A 20,006-nucleotide genomic window follows, 5' to 3' on the forward strand; every position below is an offset into this window, starting at 1 on the left:
CATGTATAAGTGTAACTTCTTCCAGTGCGGGGCCCCTCTGCACTGTGGCAGAGGTAACTTCTTCCAGTGCGGGGCCCCTCTGCACTGTGGCAGAGGTAACTTCTTCCAGTGCGGGGCCCCTCTGCACTGTGGCAGAGGTAACTTCTTCCAGTGCGGGGCCCCTCTGCACTGTGGCAGAGGTAACTTCTTCCAGTGCGGGGCCCCTCTGCACTGTGGCAGAGGTAACTTCTTCCAGTGCGGGGCCCCTCTGCACTGCGGCAGAGGTAACTTCTTCCAGTGCGGGGCCCCTCTGCACTGTGGCAGAGGTAACTTCTTCCAGTGCGGGGCCCCTCTGCACTGTGGCAGAGGTAACTTCTTCCAGTGCGGGGCCCCTCTGCACTGTGGCAGAGGTAACTTCTTCCAGTGCGGGGCCCCTCTGCACTGTGGCAGAGGTAACTTCTTCCAGTGCGGGGCCCCTCTGCACTGTGGCAGAGGTAACTTCTTCCAGTGCGGGGCCCCTCTGCACTGTGGCAGAGGTAACTTCTTCCAGTGCGGAGCCCCTCTGCACTGTGGCAGAGGTAACTTCTTCCAGTGCGGGGCCCCTCTGCACTGTGGCAGAGGTAACTTCTTCCAGTGCGGGGCCCCTCTGCACTGTGGCAGAGGTAACTTCTTCCAGTGCGGGGCCCCTCTGCACTGTGGCAGAGGTAACTTCTTCCAGTGCGGGGCCCCTCTGCACTGTGGCAGAGGTAACTTCTTCCAGTGCGGAGCCCCTCTGCACTGTGGCAGAGGTAACTTCTTCCAGTGCGGGGCCCCTCTGCACTGTGGCAGAGGTAACTTCTTCCAGTGCGGGGCCCCTCTGCACTGTGGCAGAGGTAACTTCTTCCAGTGCGGAGCCCCTCTGCACTGTGGCAGAGGTAACTTCTTCCAGTGCGGGGCCCCTCTGCACTGTGGCAGAGGTAACTTCTTCCAGTGCGGGGCCCCTCTGCACTGTGGCAGAGGTAACTTCTTCCAGTGCGGGGCCCCTCTGCACTGTGGCAGAGGTAACTTCTTCCAGTGCGGGGCCCCTCTGCACTGTGGCAGAGGTAACTTCTTCCAGTGCGGGGCCCCTCTGCACTGTGGCAGAGGTAACTTCTTCCAGTGCGGAGCCCCTCTGCACTGTGGCAGAGGTAACTTCTTCCAGTGCGGGGCCCCTCTGCACTGTGGCAGAGGTAACTTCTTCCAGTGCGGGGCCCCTCTGCACTGTGGCAGAGGTAACTTCTTCCAGTGCGGGGCCCCTCTGCACTGTGGCAGAGGTAACTTCTTCCAGTGCGGGGCCCCTCTGCACTGTGGCAGAGGTAACTTCTTCCAGTGCGGAGCCCCTCTGCACTGTGGCAGAGGTAACTTCTTCCAGTGCGGGGCCCCTCTGCACTGTGGCAGAGGTAACTTCTTCCAGTGCGGGGCCCCTCTGCACTGTGGCAGAGGTAACTTCTTCCAGTGCGGGGCCCCTCTGCACTGCGGCAGAGGTAACTTCTTCCAGTGCGGGGCCCCTCTGCACTGTGGCAGAGGTAACTTCTTCCAGTGCGGGGCCCCTCTGCACTGTGGCAGAGGTAACTTCTTCCAGTGCGGGGCCCCTCTGCACTGCGGCAGAGGTAACTTCTTCCAGTGCGGGGCCCCTCTGCACTGTGGCAGAGGTAACTTCTTCCAGTGCGGGGCCCCTCTGCACTGTGGCAGAGGTAACTTCTTCCAGTGCGGGGCCTCTCTGCACTGTGGCAGAGGTAACTTCTTCCAGTGCGGGGCCCCTCTGCACTGTGGCAGAGGTAACTTCTTCCAGTGCGGGGCCCCTCTGCACTGCGGCAGAGGTAACTTCTTCCAGTGCGGGGCCCCTCTGCACTGCGGCAGAGGTAACTTCTTCCAGTGCGGAGCCCCTCTGCACTGTGGCAGAGGTAACTTCTTCCAGTGCGGGGCCCCTCTGCACTGTGGCAGAGGTAACTTCTTCCAGTGCGGGGCCCCTCTGCACTGTGGCAGAGGTAACTTCTTCCAGTGCGGGGCCCCTCTGCACTGTGGCAGAGGTAACTTCTTCCAGTGCGGGGCCCCTCTGCACTGTGGCAGAGGTAACTTCTTCCAGTGCGGGGCCCCTCTGCACTGTGGCAGAGGTAACTTCTTCCAGTGCGGGGCCCCTCTGCACTGTGGCAGAGGTAACTTCTTCCAGTGCGGGGCCCCTCTGCACTGCGGCAGAGGTAACTTCTTCCAGTGCGGGGCCCCTCTGCACTGCGGCAGAGGTAACTTCTTCCAGTGCGGGGCCCCTCTGCACTGCGGCAGAGGTAACTTCTTCCAGTGCGGGGCCCCTCTGCACTGCGGCAGAGGTAACTTCTTCCAGTGCGGGGCCCCTCTGCACTGCGGCAGAGGTAACTTCTTCCAGTGCGGGGCCCCTCTGCACTGTGGCAGAGGTAACTTCTTCCAGTGCGGGGCCCCTCTGCACTGCGGCAGAGGTAACTTCATCCAGTGCGGGGCCCCACTGCACTGCGGCAGAGGTAACTTCTTCCAGTGCGGGGCCCCTCTGCACTGCGGCAGAGGTAACTTCTTCCAGTGCGGAGCCCCTCTGCACTGTGGCAGAGGTAACTTCTTCCAGTGCGGAGCCCCTCTGCACTGTGGCAGAGGTAACTTCTTCCAGTGCGGGGCCTCTCTGCACTGTGGCAGAGGTAACTTCTTCCAGTGCGAGGCCCCTCTGCACTGCGGCAGAGGTAACTTCTTCCAGTGCGGGGCCCCTCTGCACTGCGGCAGAGGTAACTTCTTCCAGTGCGGAGCCCCTCTGCACTGCGGCAGAGGTAACTTCTTCCAGTGCGGAGCCCCTCTGCACTGCGGCAGAGGTAACTTCTTCCAGTGCGGAGCCCCTCTGCACTGTGGCAGAGGTAACTTCTTCCAGTGCGGGGCCCCTCTGCACTGTGGCAGAGGTAACTTCTTCCAGTGCGGGGCCCCTCTGCACTGTGGCAGAGGTAACTTCTTCCAGTGCGGGGCCTCTCTGCACTGTGGCAGAGGTAACTTCTTCCAGTGCGGGGCCCCTCTGCACTGTGGCAGAGGTAACTTCTTCCAGTGCGGGGCCCCTCTGCACTGTGGCAGAGGTAACTTCTTCCAGTGCGGGGCCCCTCTGCACTGTGGCAGAGGTAACTTCTTCCAGTGCGGGGCCCCTCTGCACTGTGGCAGAGGTAACTTCTTCCAGTGCGGGGCCTCTCTGCACTGTGGCAGAGGTAACTTCTTCCAGTGCGGGGCCCCTCTGCACTGTGGCAGAGGTAACTTCTTCCAGTGCGGGGCCCCTCTGCACTGCGGCAGAGGTAACTTCTTCCAGTGCGGGGCCCCTCTGCACTGCGGCAGAGGTAACTTCTTCCAGTGCGGAGCCCCTCTGCACTGTGGCAGAGGTAACTTCTTCCAGTGCGGGGCCCCTCTGCACTGTGGCAGAGGTAACTTCTTCCAGTGCGGGGCCCCTCTGCACTGTGGCAGAGGTAACTTCTTCCAGTGCGGGGCCCCTCTGCACTGTGGCAGAGGTAACTTCTTCCAGTGCGGGGCCCCTCTGCACTGTGGCAGAGGTAACTTCTTCCAGTGCGGGGCCCCTCTGCACTGCGGCAGAGGTAACTTCTTCCAGTGCGGGGCCCCTCTGCACTGTGGCAGAGGTAACTTCTTCCAGTGCGGGGCCCCTCTGCACTGCGGCAGAGGTAACTTCTTCCAGTGCGGGGCCCCTCTGCACTGCGGCAGAGGTAACTTCTTCCAGTGCGGGGCCCCTCTGCACTGCGGCAGAGGTAACTTCTTCCAGTGCGGGGCCCCTCTGCACTGCGGCAGAGGTAACTTCTTCCAGTGCGGGGCCCCTCTGCACTGCGGCAGAGGTAACTTCTTCCAGTGCGGGGCCCCTCTGCACTGTGGCAGAGGTAACTTCTTCCAGTGCGGGGCCCCTCTGCACTGCGGCAGAGGTAACTTCTTCCAGTGCGGGGCCCCACTGCACTGCGGCAGAGGTAACTTCTTCCAGTGCGGGGCCCCTCTGCACTGCGGCAGAGGTAACTTCTTCCAGTGCGGAGCCCCTCTGCACTGTGGCAGAGGTAACTTCTTCCAGTGCGGAGCCCCTCTGCACTGTGGCAGAGGTAACTTCTTCCAGTGCGGGGCCTCTCTGCACTGTGGCAGAGGTAACTTCTTCCAGTGCGAGGCCCCTCTGCACTGCGGCAGAGGTAACTTCTTCCAGTGCGGGGCCCCTCTGCACTGCGGCAGAGGTAACTTCTTCCAGTGCGGAGCCCCTCTGCACTGCGGCAGAGGTAACTTCTTCCAGTGCGGAGCCCCTCTGCACTGCGGCAGAGGTAACTTCTTCCAGTGCGGAGCCCCTCTGCACTGTGGCAGAGGTAACTTCTTCCAGTGCGGGGCCCCTCTGCACTGTGGCAGAGGTAACTTCTTCCAGTGCGGGGCCCCTCTGCACTGTGGCAGAGGTAACTTCTTCCAGTGCGGGGCCCCTCTGCACTGTGGCAGAGGTAACTTCTTCCAGTGCGGGGCCCCTCTGCACTGTGGCAGAGGTAACTTCTTCCAGTGCGGGGCCCCTCTGCACTGTGGCAGAGGTAACTTCTTCCAGTGCGGGGCCCCTCTGCACTGTGGCAGAGGTAACTTCTTCCAGTGCGGGGCCCCTCTGCACTGTGGCAGAGGTAACTTCTTCCAGTGCGGGGCCCCTCTGCACTGTGGCAGAGGTAACTTCTTCCAGTGCGGGGCCCCTCTGCACTGTGGCAGAGGTAACTTCTTCCAGTGCGGGGCCCCTCTGCACTGTGGCAGAGGTAACTTCTTCCAGTGCGGGGCCCCTCTGCACTGTGGCAGAGGTAACTTCTTCCAGTGCGGGGCCTCTCTGCACTGTGGCAGAGGTAACTTCTTCCAGTGTGGGGTTCCAGCAGCACTCAGTAACTCAGTCCTCTCTCTGACAGGTTGGGATCTGTGGCCGCACAGGCAGTGGAAAATCCTCTCTCTCACTGGCCTTTTTCAGGATGGTGGACATGTTTGAAGGTTAGTTTCCACGAATCAAGACACTTTAGCAAGAAACTCGAGCAGCATGCATGCATTGTGTTTTTCCTTCCTGTTTTTATTGGCAGGTTTATAACATTCTTACCTGACTCATTATTAGCACAACAGTTCATATTAATGACGGTTCATATTAATGCAGGGCTGCTTCTTGACATAAACCATTACGCCGACTTGGCTGCTACATGCAAGGCAGAAGATTTTGCTTGCTGCTGCTTTCAGGGCTGGGAAATCTTACATCCAGAAAAACAGGGCATCCAGTGTAAAAGTGCAAAGTGCGAGCTTTGATCATATATACACTGACTCGGCATGTACTGTATGTAAACTCACATTTAGCAAATGGTCAGCTCTTATTCGTTGTTTCTTTACAGCATAAACAGTTGAGACTGATTTACAGAAACAGTCGTAAGGGATAACAGTGATTCATTGTGAGGCATGTCAACTGTGTATGACACATGACTGATAATGATTTCTTGCTAGTGAAATGCTATTCACAGTCTCAAGCTTTTCCTTTTCTATTTTCACTAGCTTCCCTTCTTCTCATTAGCTCCCCTAACCATTTTCCAGACCAGTTGCTGTTTACACGACCAACGTAACACACGGCCCTTATAAAGCACGTAGAAATTCTCAAAAAATGTGTGAAAGAGTGTGCGTCGTACTGTAGGTAAGCAGTAACACAGAAGAAGACAAGGTGCATTGTGTGGCATGAAGCCTTCAGGTGTGTTATTATGCTTATAAACAGACATGCTGCTCTGCGCGAGAGAGCAGCGTAATGTATCTCCCAGTTACTTAGGGGAATAATTACATCATCAACAGCAATATGCTTTACTTGTCATAACATCCATCTGCTAACAGTATTGTAAAACCAAAAAAGAATGCTCGGAAAATGTTAGCTGACTTTTCAAATCCTTTCTCTCTCAGTCAATTGAAAGCAATGTATTCTGTCCTTAGGGAAGATTATCATCGATGGAATAGACATCAGCAAATTGCCTCTGCCAACCCTGCGGTCAAGACTGTCTATTATCCTGCAGGACCCTGTGCTGTTCAGCGGCTCCATTCGGTAAACATTAGAGTGGTGTTGAGCGTGCCCTGAAGCAAGACTCGTACCTGAATGCGTCTTTGAGTGCAACCTCCTGGGGTAGTTTCGAATCTGCATTAATTACTACCAGAGTAAAGCGTGTGGGAACTGAGCTAGATTTGAAGCGAATTCTCCTCTTATCCAGGGTACTGCCGTACCGAGGCTGTTAACAGACAATGAAAACACCGTTATCAGTTTACAGCCTCGGTAAGGCAGTGCAACAGTAAAAATGTCAGCTCCTTGGATGAGAGGAAAATGAGCTTCCAATCGGCAGAAGAGTTAATTACCATTGATTTGATACAAGAGGGTAAGGAAGGACCGCTTTTGTTGTTTTGAAATGAACACATCAATGAATGGATTTATTTAGTACCTGCTGATACATACTTGTGTATCAGCACAGCCTTAGTACCTTATTCGTTGGGCGCCATAGTGAGTGGGAGGTCGTGACTGGGAGGTTGTGACTGGGGTTGAACCTCAGTCTAAAGTTCAGATAAGAAAGTACAATAATAATTATAATTGTAATAATAATTTGGTAACTTGTTCCAGTAGAAAGATAGTTAATAGCAGGGATTACAAACATGAGATATTTTGGGCAGATCAAACCCCCACTGCCTTTCGCACTGAAGCCCAATGGCTGCATTCCAGAACGAGAGCCATTGCCTAATAAGGCTATTTAACTGCTCTGTTTCTGGAGGTAAGAGGAACAGCTTTTTAAAAAATAGTAACTGAATCCTAAACTTGTAACCCAACTAGAGCTCCAGCCCTCACCCTAATGATCAGATCTGCCATGCAGAACTGAATTGCTATGTTAAACAGCCCAGTTTAATGGATACAGTATGCATCTAAATAAAGAATACATAGAGGAGCTTGATATGGAAAAATAGCTGATTCAAGACAATTGCAAAACCAAGGAGAAGCTTACTATATGCTCGCCATTCTGAGTTGGCTTTTTTCCCATATGAAGCTCAATTGGGAATATTATTCTGTTTAGATAATGAAAGAAGTGAACGAAAATGAAACTGCCATAAGCTGAAAGTTACCAGGTGCATTGAACAGCCCAGATCATGGGCCTGGAGAGGAACCTTTTAAATAGTGTTGAGAGGTATACAATCATACGAGCGAGGCTGCCGGCAAGCAGGCTAGTAACAGAGTGTTAGTCGTGACATGAGTTCTGGTGGTAAAGTAGATAACTAGAATATGTAAAGGCTTCTTTTCTTCAACATGCTGACTGCAACAAGTCCTGAGTACTCAGTACAGCCAAGTTGAAGAGAGATCCCATGAGTCCTCACGGATGTTCCTCTTCCTCCTGCAGGTTTAACTTGGACCCGGAGCGCACATGCACGGATGACAGACTCTGGGAGGCCCTGGAGATTGCCCAGCTGAAGAACATGGTCAAATCACTGCCGGGCGGGCTGGGTATTACTAGCATTTCATACCTCATTCACTTACAATGACTGTTTTAGCAGTACAGTACATCAGCTACTGCTCTGCTGTTTTTAGAGGGAACTGTACATATTATGGTTCTGTATTTATTGATTTACTTCGATTTTTTAAAATACATTTTCGACAATGAACAAAGAAACATTTAAAGAACTGACGGTTCCAATTACAATGCAATAACAGAGAGAAAGAAGAAAGGAAAAGGAGATATAATGAAGCTGGTGCAGTTGGTAGTTGTTTGAATGCTGTGTTGATTTAAATGAATCGCAGTTGGTAGTGGTTTGAATGCTGTGTTGATTTAAAGGAAAGGCAGTTGGTAGTGGTTTGAATGCTGTGTTGATTTAAAGGAAAGGCAGTTGGTAGTGGTTTGAATGCTGTGTTGATTTAAAGGAAAGGCAGTTGGTAGTGGTTTGAATGCTGTGTTGATTTAAAGGAATCGCAGTTGGTAGTGGTTTGAATGCTGCTGTTGATTTAAAGGAAAGGCAGTTGGTAGTGGTTTGAATGCTGTGTTGATTTAAAGGAAAGGCAGTTGGTAGTGGTTTGAATGCTGTGTTGATTTAAAGGAAAGGCAGTTGGTAGTGGTTTGAATGCTGTGTTGATTTAAAGGAAAGGCAGTTGGTAGTGGTTTGAATGCTGTGTTGATTTAAAGGAAAGGCAGTTGGTAGTGGTTTGAATGCTGTGTCTATTTAAAGGAAAGGCAGTTGGTAGTTGTTTGAATGCTGTGTTGATTTAAAGGAATCTCAGTTGGTAGTTGTTTGAATGCTGTGTTGATTTAAATGAATCGCAGTTGGTAGTGGTTTGAATGCTGTGTTGATTTAAAGGAAAGGCAGTTGGTAGTGGTTTGAATGCTGTGTTGATTTAAAGGAAAGGCAGTTGGTAGTGGTTTGAATGCTGTGTTGATTTAAAGGAAAGGCAGTTGGTAGTGGTTTGAATGCTGTGTTGATTTAAAGGAATCGCAGTTGGTAGTGGTTTGAATGCTGCTGTTGATTTAAAGGAAAGGCAGTTGGTAGTGGTTTGAATGCTGTGTTGATTTAAAGGAAAGGCAGTTGGTAGTGGTTTGAATGCTGTGTTGATTTAAAGGAAAGGCAGTTGGTAGTGGTTTGAATGCTGTGTTGATTTAAAGGAAAGGCAGTTGGTAGTGGTTTGAATGCTGTGTTGATTTAAAGGAAAGGCAGTTGGTAGTGGTTTGAATGCTGTGTCTATTTAAAGGAAAGGCAGTTGGTAGTTGTTTGAATGCTGTGTTGATTTAAAGGAATCGCAGTTGGTAGTGGTTTGAATGCTGTGTTGATTTAAAGGAAAGGCAGTTGGTAGTGGTTTGAATGCTGTGTTGATTTAAAGGAAAGGCAGTTGGTAGTGGTTTGAATGCTGTGTTGATTTAAAGGAAAGGCAGTTGGTAGTGGTTTGAATGCTGTGTTGATTTAAAGGAATCGCAGTTGGTAGTTGTTTGAATGCTGTGTTGATTTAAATGAATCGCAGTTGGTAGTGGTTTGAATGCTGTGTTGATTTAAAGGAAAGGCAGTTGGTAGTGGTTTGAATGCTGTGTTGATTTAAAGGAAAGGCAGTTGGTAGTGGTTTGAATGCTGTGTTGATTTAAAGGAAAGGCAGTTGGTAGTGGTTTGAATGCTGTGTTGATTTAAAGGAATCGCAGTTGGTAGTGGTTTGAATGCTGCTGTTGATTTAAAGGAAAGGCAGTTGGTAGTGGTTTGAATGCTGTGTTGATTTAAAGGAAAGGCAGTTGGTAGTGGTTTGAATGCTGTGTTGATTTAAAGGAAAGGCAGTTGGTAGTGGTTTGAATGCTGTGTTGATTTAAAGGAAAGGCAGTTGGTAGTGGTTTGAATGCTGTGTTGATTTAAAGGAAAGGCAGTTGGTAGTGGTTTGAATGCTGTGTCTATTTAAAGGAAAGGCAGTTGGTAGTTGTTTGAATGCTGTGTTGATTTAAAGGAATCGCAGTTGGTAGTGGTTTGAATGCTGTGTTGATTTAAAGGAAAGGCAGTTGGTAGTGGTTTGAATGCTGTGTTGATTTAAAGGAAAGGCAGTTGGTAGTGGTTTGAATGCTGTGTTGATTTAAAGGAATCGCAGTTGGTAGTGGTTTGAATGCTGTGTTGATTTAAAGGAAAGGCAGTTGGTAGTGGTTTGAATGCTGTGTTGATTTAAAGGAAAGGCAGTTGGTAGTGGTTTGAATGCTGTGTTGATTTAAAGGAATCACAGTTGGTAGTGGTTTGAATGCTGTGTTGATTTAAAGGAATCGCAGTTGGTAGTGGTTTGAATGCTGTGTTGATTTAAAGGAATCGCAGTTGGTAGTGGTTTGAATGCTGCTGTTGATTTAAAGGAAAGGCAGTTGGTAGTTGTTTGAATGCTGTGTTGATTTAAAGGAAAGGCAGTTGGTAGTGGTTTGAATGCTGTGTTGATTTAAAGGAATCACAGTTGGTAGTTGTTTGAATGCTGTGTCTATTTAAAGGAATCGCAGTTGGTAGTTTGAATGCTGTGTTGATTTAAAGGAATCGCAGTTGGTAGTGGTTTGAATGCTGTGTTGATTTAAAGGAAAGGCAGTTGGTAGTTGTTTGAATGCTGTGTTGATTTATTGGAAAGGCAGTTGGTAGTTGTTTGAATGCTGTGTTGGTTTAAAGGAAAGGCAGTTGGTAGTTGTTTGAGTGCTGTGTTGATTTATTGGAAAGGCAGTTGGTAGTTGTTTGAATGCTGTGTTGATTTAAAGGAAAGGCAGTTGGTAGTGGTTTGAATGCTGTGTTGATTTAAAGGAATCGCAGTTGGTAGTTGTTTGAATGCTGTGTTGATTTAAAGGAAAGGCAGTTGGTAGTGGTTTGAATGCTGTGTTGATTTAAAGGAATCGCAGTTGGTAGTTGTTTGAATGCTGTGTTTATTTAAAGGAATCACAGTTGGTAGTTGTTTGAATGCTGTGTTGATTTAAAGAAATCGCAGTTGGTAGTTGTTTGAATGCTGTGTTGATTTAAAGGAAAGGCAGTTGGTAGTTGTTTGAATGCTGTGTTGATTTAAAGGAAAGGCAGTTGGTAGTGGTTTGAATGCTGTGTTGATTTAAAGAAATCGCAGTTGGTAGTTGTTTGAATGCTGTGTCTATTTAAAGGAATCGCAGTTGGTAGTTGTTTGAATGCTGTGTTGATTTAAAGGAATCGCAGTTGGTAGTGGTTTGAATGCTGTGTCTATTTAAAGGAATCGCAGTTGGTAGTGGTTTGAATGCTGTGTTGATTTAAAGGAATCGCAGTTGGTAGTTGTTTGAATGCTGTGTTGATTTAAAGGAATCGCAGTTGGTAGTTGTTTGAATGCTGTGTTGATTTAAAGGAAAGGCAGTTGGTAGTTGTTTGAATGCTGTGTTGATTTAAAGGAAAGGCAGTTGGTAGTGGTTTGAATGCTGTGTTGATTTAAAGGAAAGGCAGTTGGTAGTGGTTTGAATGCTGTGTTGATTTAAAGGAATCGCAGTTGGTAGTTGTTTGAATGCTGTGTTGATTTAAAGGAATCGCAGTTGGTAGTGGTTTGAATGCTGTGTTGATTTAAAGGAAAGGCAGTTGGTAGTGGTTTGAATGCTGTGTTGATTTAAAGGAACGGCAGTTGGTAGTGGTTTGAATGCTGTGTTGATTTAAAGGAATCGCAGTTGGTAGTTGTTTGAATGCTGTGTTGATTTAAAGGAATCGCAGTTGGTAGTGGTTTGAATGCTGTGTTGATTTAAAGGAAAGGCAGTTGGTAGTTGTTTGAATGCTGTGTTGATTTAAAGGAAAGGCAGTTGGTAGTGGTTTGAATGCTGTGTTGGTTTAAAGGAAAGGCAGTTGGTAGTTGTTTGAATGCTGTGTTGATTTATTGGAAAGGCAGTTGGTAGTTGTTTGAATGCTGTGTTGATTTAAAGGAAAGGCAGTTGGTAGTGGTTTGAATGCTGTGTTGATTTAATGGAATCGCAGTTGGTAGTTGTTTGAATGCTGTGTTGATTTAAAGGAAAGGCAGTTGGTAGTGGTTTGAATGCTGTGTTGATTTAAAGGAATCACAGTTGGTAGTTGTTTGAATGCTGTGTTGATTTAAAGGAAAGGCAGTTGGTAGTGGTTTGAATGCTGTGTTGATTCAAAGAAATCGCAGTTAGTAGTTGTTTGAATGCTGTGTTGATTTAAAGGAAAGGCAGTTGGTAGTTGTTTGAATGCTGTGTTGATTTAAAGGAAAGGCAGTTGGTAGTGGTTTGAATGCTGTGTTGATTTAAAGAAATCGCAGTTGGTAGTTGTTTGAATGCTGTGTCTATTTAAAGGAATCACAGTTGGTAGTTGTTTGAATGCTGTGTTGATTTAAAGGAAAGGCAGTTGGTAGTGGTTTGAATGCTGTGTTGATTTAAAGGAATCTCAGTTGGTAGTTGTTTGAATGCTGTGTCTATTTAAAGGAATCGCAGTTGGTAGTGGTTTGAATGCTGTGTTGATTTAAAGGAAAGGCAGTTGGTAGTGGTTTGAATGCTGTGTTGATTTAAAGGAATCGCAGTTGGTAGTGGTTTGAATGCTGTGTTGATTTAAATGAAAGGCAGTTGGTAGTGGTTTGAATGCTGTGTTGATTTAAAGGAATCGCAGTTGGTAGTTGTTTGAATGCTGTGTTGATTTAAAGGAATCGCAGTTGGTAGTGGTTTGAATGCTGTGTTGATTTAAAGGAATCGCAGTTGGTAGTTGTTTGAATGCTGTGTTGATTTAAAGGAATCGCAGTTGGTAGTGGTTTGAATGCTGTGTCTATTTAAAGGAATCGCAGTTGGTAGTTGTTTGAATGCTGTGATTTAAAGGAATCGTAGTTGGTAGTGGTTTGAATGCTGTGTTGATTTAAAGGAAAGGCAGTTGGTAGTGGTTTGAATGCTGTGTTGATTTAAAGGAATCGCAGTTGGTAGTGGTTTGAATGCTGTGTTGATTTAAAGGAAAGGCAGTTGGTAGTTGTTTGAATGCTGTGTTGATTTAAAGGAAAGGCAGTTGGTAGTGGTTTGAATGCTGTGTTGATTTAAAGGAAAGGCAGTTGGTAGTTGTTTGAATGCTGTGTTGATTTAAAGGAAAGGCAGTTGGTAGTGGTTTGAATGCTGTGTTGATTTAAAGGAATCGCAGTTGGTAGTTGTTTGAATGCTGTGTTGATTTAAAGGAATCGCAGTTGGTAGTGGTTTGAATGCTGTGTTGATTTAAAGGAAAGGCAGTTGGTAGTTGTTTGAATGCTGTGTTGATTTAAAGGAAAGGCAGTTGGTAGTGGTTTGAATGCTGTGTTGATTTAAAGGAATCGCAGTTGGTAGTTGTTTGAATGCTGTGTTGATTTAAAGGAATCGCAGTTGGTAGTTGTTTGAATGCTGTGTTGATTTAAAGGAAAGGCAGTTGGTAGTTGTTTGAATGATGTGTTGATTTAAAGGAAAGGCAGTTGGTAGTGGTTTGAATGCTGTGTTGATTTGAAGGAAAGGCAGTTGGTAGTTGTTTGAATGCTGTGTTGATTTAAAGGAAAGGCAGTTGGTAGTGGTTTGAATGCTGTGTTGGTTTAAAGGAAAGGCAGTTGGTAGTTGTTTGAGTGCTGTGTTGATTTAAAGGAAAGGCAGTTGGTAGTTGTTTGAATGCTGTGTTGATTTAAAGGAAAGGCAGTTGGTAGTGGTTTGAATGCTGTGTTGGTTTAAAGGAAAGGCAGTTGGTAGTTGTTTGAGTGCTGTGTTGATTTAAAGGAAAGGCAGTTGGTAGTTGTTTGAATGCTGTGTTGATTTAAAGGAAAGGCAGTTGGTAGTGGTTTGAATGCTGTGTTGATTTAAAGGAATCGCAGTTGGTAGTTGTTTGAATGCTGTGTTGATTTAAAGGAATCGCAGTTGGTAGTTGTTTGAATGCTGTGTTGATTTAAAGGAAAGGCAGTTGGTAGTTGTTTGAATGCTGCTGTTGATTTAAAGGAATCGCAGTTGGTAGTGGTTTGAATGCTGTGTTGATTTAAAGGAAAGGCAGTTGGTAGTGGTTTGAATGCTGTGTTGATTTAAAGGAAAGGCAGTTGGTAGTTGTTTGAATGCTGTGTTGATTTAAAGGAAAGGCAGTTGGTAGTTGTTTGAATGCTGTGTTGATTTAAAGGAATCGCAGTTGGTAGTGGTTTGAATGCTGTGTTGATTTAAAGGAAAGGCAGTTGGTAGTTGTTTGAATGCTGTGTCTATTTAAAGGAAAGGCAGTTGGTAGTTGTTTGAATGCTGTGTCTATTTAAAGGAAAGGCAGTTGGTAGTGGTTTGAATGCTGTGTTGATTTAAAGGAAAGGCAGTTGGTAGTCGTTTGAATGCTGCTGTTGATTTTCCCGATACGCCCTTGTGTTTCCTCCCTGGTAGACGCGGTGGTGACGGAGGGAGGGGAGAACTTCAGCGTTGGGCAGAGGCAGCTCTTCTGTCTGGCCAGGGCCTTCGTGCGCAAGAGCAGCATCCTCATCATGGACGAGGCCACGGCTTCCATAGACATGGCCACGGTGAGTCTCTCTGCACACACACCCTGCATTCCTCATGCAGTCTTTGTGAGCTCTTTGTCTTCTGTAAGTTATTTTTCTTAAATCAAATGAGAGCAGTGCATTCATTTTGCATTCTTATTTAAGTTAAACTATATTTGTAATAAAATATTATTATATATTTTAGCAGCAGTAAAGCAGTGCTGTTCAGTAAGCATGTTTTGCTTAACTGTCACGTCTTTTTAGAATACTTGGAATCTACTTTCAGTAAAAAAAATAATAACTTTGATTAATCCTATTTCTTGAAAATAAATAAAAATGTGATAGAAATTAACTTTACAAGGATACGATAAGGTTACACTAAAAATCTAAATGCATGTGTCTGTTTGTTTTTTTTTTTCAGGAGAACATTTTACAGAAGGTAGTGATGACAGCCTTTGCAGATCGCACAGTTGTTACTATTGCTGTAAGTATCCAGGAAGACCCTGTCTAGCTGTCTCTATGAGCACTCTTACCATTGCTGTAAGTATCAAGGAAGACCCTGTTTAGCTGTCTCTCTGAGCACTCTTACCATTGCTGTAAGTATCAAGGAAGACCCTGTCTAGCTGTCTCTATGAGCACTCTTACCATTGCTGTAAGTATCAAGGAAGACCCTGTCTAGCTGTCTCTCTGAGCACTCTTACCATTGCTGTAAGTATCAAGGAAGACCCTGTCTAGCTGTCTCTATGAGCACTCTTACCATTGCTGTAAGTATCAAGGAAGACCCTGTCTAGCTGTCTCTCTGAGCACTCTTACCTGTGACGTGTTTCGTGAAGTAAGCAGTGGTTTTAGAACAGGTGGCAATAATTAGTGTCATATGTGAGCCGTGCTTTATTTGCTGTTCCGTTATTGAGTGATAACAGAATGGCTGACCTCCATAGAGAGCAGTAGGAGAATCCGTTTTTAAAAGATTCCTAAATTAAAGAGTTACCCTCCCTTGCTGTAGTTTATCTCTCTAGCTCAACCTGGACTATTTCATTGCTATAAACTCTGTTAGACAGGACATGAGGAAGTCAAATATAATGCTCTTTCTTTTCTTCCTTCTGTGTATTTTCTAAACTTATGAATTATGTTTTATTTTTTTATGCTGAGTTAGATCATTGGAGTTTTAATAAGAAATCTTGCGTCAGGTGAACTGATCTGTTGATCTACAGACTGTACAAAACAATGAAATCTGCAAACCAAATCTTGCATATGCCTAATAAGGTTTGTATACATGTGTTATAACGGATGTTATAAATAAGTGTTAATAATAAAAACAGGCTGTCAATGTCAGAAGACAACAAGTGCATGGACAAAGGCTCATTGTCTCACTGGTATAAAATCAGGGGAGTGAGCGTTTAATAATCATGGATGAAATGCTTTAGAACTTGACAAAAAGCCTGACATTAGTATTGCGATACAATGTTATCCCTTGTTTATGAACATCAAAACCTATAATAACACATATTTAGATGTTTTATAAATGGTTGCTTAAACTAGACCCTAAATTGAATTTGCAGTTTCTGTCATGACCATTAGAGTTTAAAATTAGCATTTCCCTGTACAAGTAGACCATTTTCATATCAAGTCTATAAAGATTATTTACACTAAAATTTAAACCCAATTATCGAACCCGAGCTTCACCACGTTCTCTCTCTCTCTCTCTCTCTCTCTCTCTCTCTCTCTCTCTCTCTCTCTCTCTCTCTCTCTCGTCATTCTCTCTTCCTTCCAGCACCGGGTGTCCTCGATCATGGAAGCTGAGCAGGTTTTAGTGTTTTGCGAGGGTATTTTAGTGGAGTGTGACTCAGCTTCCAGCCTGCTGTCCCAGGACGATAGCCTCTTCACCCTTCTGGTGAAGACGCACAAGTAGAAGAGCCCCTGTGCCTCCCGGAGCATTTCCTGCTCTCTGGTTGGTAGACTCGGTGGCCCCGCCTCCCCTGTCAAATCTAATGGCTCTGAAAGCGCTGCAGGCTTGTTAGGTCTCTGCTTTGTTGTGTGCTACCTGTCCAGTGCAGTGCTTATGAAAGCTGTGGTGTGATTGGCCCTTTGAGGACTGCAGGTGTCCTGTGTGTGACGAGAACATAAGAAAGTATAAGAATGACAGGAGGCTATTCAGCCCATCAATGCATGCCAGTGTCTGGAAGCTACAGAATTTGAAGTCAGATATTGAATGATCGCAGTGATTCAGTCTCAACAACAACATGGCTGGATAACCCATTCCATACCCTCACCACTCTCTGTGTGAAGTGTCCTCTTTAGAATTCATACAGTTATATGGTTTGTTTTATCCAAACAGCTCCGGGGACATGGAAAAAGTTTGTGTAAACGGTGCAGGATTCCCATTCGGAAACGGGCAGGGGCATATTGGAATTAAAACCCTTACGGATCGTGGAATTGTCTCTACCAATCAGATGCCCTTCAATTTAAAAGCAGGACTTCAGAATCTTGAAGCTCTCTTTAAAACAACTACATCAATTTCAGTCAACCTAAGCGATCATGTCCGAAATATAACCTGAAAGCATATTTAATATTGTCTCTCTAAACAAAACCATAATAATTTATACTACGCCTCCCACTTGAATGGTGTATTTAGCACAGTGGGTGTTTTCAGTACAAGACTTTGTTTCAAAACAGCCCCCGTAGTCCTCAGAAGGTTTAGGTGTGTTGTGTTAAGCTTTTTAATGCTATATGTTCATCTAACTAGCTGTAGATGTGTGTGTGTGTGTGTGTGTGTGTGTGTGTGTATATATAATATATATATATATATATATATATATATATATATATATATATATATATATATATATATATATACACACACACAAACATGCATGCATATACCATGAATATACCCATCATAACAAGGTTGTGATTACAATTCAGAATAGATCAGTCACCAAATGTACTGTATTTACAGCAATGCGATTACAGAATTGGGACATTCTAAATTGGGAACTCTAAACATTCTAACTGGGCACTCTAAAAAAAGAAGGAAACCAATCCATGAATGACAATCCATTTCCTCTTGTGTGTTTCACAGCACCGCGTGCACACTATCCTGACGGCAGACCTGGTCATCGTGATGAAGCGAGGCAATATCCTGGAGTACGATAAGCCCCAGACTCTCCTGGCACACGAGGAAAGCGTCTTCGCCTCTTTTGTCAGGGCTGATATGTAACTCTTCACTGGCCTCCCACACAGTGCATGAAGCGAGCCTCGCATTTAAAGAGCATGGCCATTCGGGATGACAGTTACCACACAAAGGGGCAGATTCTCAAAAGCTACTGTATTTACTGCAAATCGTCAGCCATGCCTTGTTTTTTACTGAAAGGAAAAAAGTTATACGGTGTCCTGAAAAAAAAAAAAACACCAATTACACAATGAAGAAGAAAAAGACTTTTAACTTGTTCATTTTTGGTTTGGTCATTTTATTGGGTCCCTTTTTCTTTTCAGAAAAAAATGATGATTTGGAGTAAATTACTTTAAGAATCCAGTCCAAAATCTTTAGCTAGATTTGTTTTTTTCTTCTTTTTTATTATAAAAAACAAATTTAAACCTTTAATACAGTATATACTTTTATAATTCACAAGCAATAAATATAACAACACGTTTGCCAGTTATAACTGCGAATGTTTTTTATTTGTATTGATGATGTAATAATCTGTACATATAATTGAAATGTCAAGTGCTGTCCCAAAAGCACATTTTATATACTCTGTTTATCTGACATAACTAACAAAAAGGTTGATACAAGTCTGGCATTTTTATCAAGGTTAGTATGGCTTTTTTAGAAGGGTTAGTCTGGCATTTTTATCAAGGTTAGTATGGCTTTTTTAGAAGGGTTAGTCTGGCATTTTTATCAAGGTTAGTATGGCTTTTTTAGAAGGGTTAGTCTGGCATTTTTATCAAGGTTAGTATGGCTTTTTTAGAAAGGTTAGTCTGGCATTTTTATCAAGGTTAGTATGGCTTTTTTAGAAGGGTTAGTCTGGCATTTTTATCAAGGTTAGTATGGCTTTTTTAGAAGGGTTAGTCTGGCATTTTTATCAAGGTTAGTATGGCTTTTTTAGAAGGGTTAGTCTGGCATTTTTATCAAGGTTAGTATGGCTTTTTTAGAAGGGTTAGTCTGGCATTTTTATCAAGGTTAGTATGGCTTTTTTAGAAGGGTTAGTCTGGCATTTTTGTTGTGTGCTGATTTGTAATTTTATAAAAAATGTCTTCATTTTGAAGTATATCAGTAGCTTGACAATAGCCATTGGGGAAAAGAAAGTGTTCAACTGGGTCTTTTGAATCTCAAGATCCCTTTCAGTGTTTTGTTGCTTACTGTATATTGCATTGCATCAGGTCATCCTTGACCTGCAATAGCCAAGGAGCGTGACCATCAGCTCGAGATTACTGTGTGGGATGGATATCTGGGGCAGTGATGGATCTGAATCCAAATAAGACCTCTAACACGTTTAGACAATAGAAATTGAAATGCCTATTGTATTGATTTCTTCAACATCGTCCAACACAGGTGCAATATACAGACACCACATTGCTGTCAGAATTATGGACACAGCGACTTTGCAATAACACCATGAGTGGAAGCAACGTTCATGACACACAGTGTGTTGTTATTTTACTAGACTACATGACATCCAATGCTGTTAAAAACATAGTGCTTCAAGTTGACAGTGGTTTAGTATGTTATACAAGTATTAAGAAGTATTTAAATCGGCAGGTATTAAATAAACACATTCATTAATGTGTTGATTTCAAAACAAGAAAAGCTGTCCTTCCCTCACCTTTACAGTTGAGTACCAATCAGTGGCCATCAACTCAGGCATTGAGTGTTGTCAATGCCGATTGGAAGCACATTGTACTCTCATTCGGGGGCTGGTGTTTTTAATGCCATACCGAGGAGTAAGCTGACAATATAAAGATGTGCCTGTGAGAGTATAAGCACACCACTATGCAAACGGGGCACTTCAAAACTCAATCAAAGTTGATACAATGTTACCAAGGGAGTGGTTTAGCTGTAATGACAGGTACAGACTTGTCATTTTGCCAATTTTTGATGCTTTTAAAACACTTCTTTTGTCTTAAATGTAGTTACTGTTTTTAACATGTTGGGTTTTAAAGACATTTAACTAGAAAAAAAAACCACGTACCTACTTTTTTACACTTGAACAATAAACAACATGTCATGTGTTTTGCGTGATGTTTAGTGTGTGCGATTTTATTTCTTGTGGGTGTTTGAACATATTTACTGCCATTCTTAATTCATGTAGCTATATATTTTCTGCATGAAAATTTAACATTTTATAAAAAGAAAAAAGTGTATTAATATATGATCTGATATCAGATGAGTACTACCTTACCGTACAATGGACTGGATTGCCAAAGCTATTTATTCCTAATCGCTGGTTTCTTCAGAAAGGAAAAGCACAGCCAGCAGAATTACCAAACCAGAAATAAACAACTCAGACAGTTCGGTGTGGGTCCCGTTTTTTTTCATCCAACTCTAAGACAGCATGCAGCACACACTACCAGATATAAAAACATAAGAACATAAGAAAGTTTACAAACGAGAGGAGGCCATTCGGCCCATCTTGCTCGTTTGGTTGTTAGTAGTTTATTGATCCTAGAATCTCATCAGTCAGCTTCTTGAAGGATCCCAGGGTGTCAGCTTCAACAACATTACTGGGGAGTTGGTTCCAGACATTCACAATTCTCTGTGTGAAAAAGTGCCTCCTATTTTCTGTTCTGAATGCCCCTTTATCTAATCTCCATTTGTGACCCCTGGTCCTTATTTCTTTTGTCAGGTAGAAAAAGTTCCCTGGGTCGACATTGTCAATACCTTTTAGAATTTTGAATGCTTGAATCAGATCACCGCGTAGTCTTCTTTGTTCAAGACTGAATAGATTCAATTATTTTAGCCTGTCTGCATACGACATGCCTTTTAAACCCGGGATAATTCTGGTCGCTCTTCTTTGCACTCTTTCTAGAGCAGCAATATCCTTTTTGTAACAAGGTGACCAGAACTGAACACAATATTCTAGGTGAGGTCTTA

General features: G+C 44.6%; 1 protein-coding gene across 10 annotated transcripts in view; it reads left to right on the plus strand.

Annotated features, from left to right (window-relative positions):
* Positions 1-19,154, plus strand: part of LOC117419805 (ATP-binding cassette sub-family C member 9-like) — a 75,761-nt gene extending 56,607 nt beyond the window's left edge. For 6 of the 10 annotated variants that reach the window (XM_058985542.1, XM_058985546.1, XM_058985545.1 and 3 more), the window contains 6 exons: positions 4,902-4,980; positions 5,947-6,055; positions 7,386-7,489; positions 13,824-13,957; positions 14,337-14,399; positions 16,995-19,154. In XM_058985542.1, coding sequence (XP_058841525.1) covers positions 4,902-4,980; positions 5,947-6,055; positions 7,386-7,489; positions 13,824-13,957; positions 14,337-14,399; positions 16,995-17,132 — 627 coding nt within the window. In that variant the 3' untranslated portion in view covers positions 17,133-19,154. Of the gene's footprint in view, positions 1-4,901; positions 4,981-5,946; positions 6,056-7,385; positions 7,490-13,823; positions 13,958-14,336; positions 14,400-15,686; positions 15,864-16,994 lie in introns of all 10 variants that reach the window. The other 4 variants (XM_058985543.1, XM_058985549.1, XM_058985550.1 and 1 more) reach the window with 1 other exon arrangement.
* Positions 19,155-20,006: the final 852 nt, after the last annotated feature.

This window comes from Acipenser ruthenus, chromosome 14 (assembly GCF_902713425.1).
Source record: "Acipenser ruthenus chromosome 14, fAciRut3.2 maternal haplotype, whole genome shotgun sequence".
NCBI classification, from domain to species: domain Eukaryota; kingdom Metazoa; phylum Chordata; class Actinopteri; order Acipenseriformes; family Acipenseridae; genus Acipenser; species Acipenser ruthenus.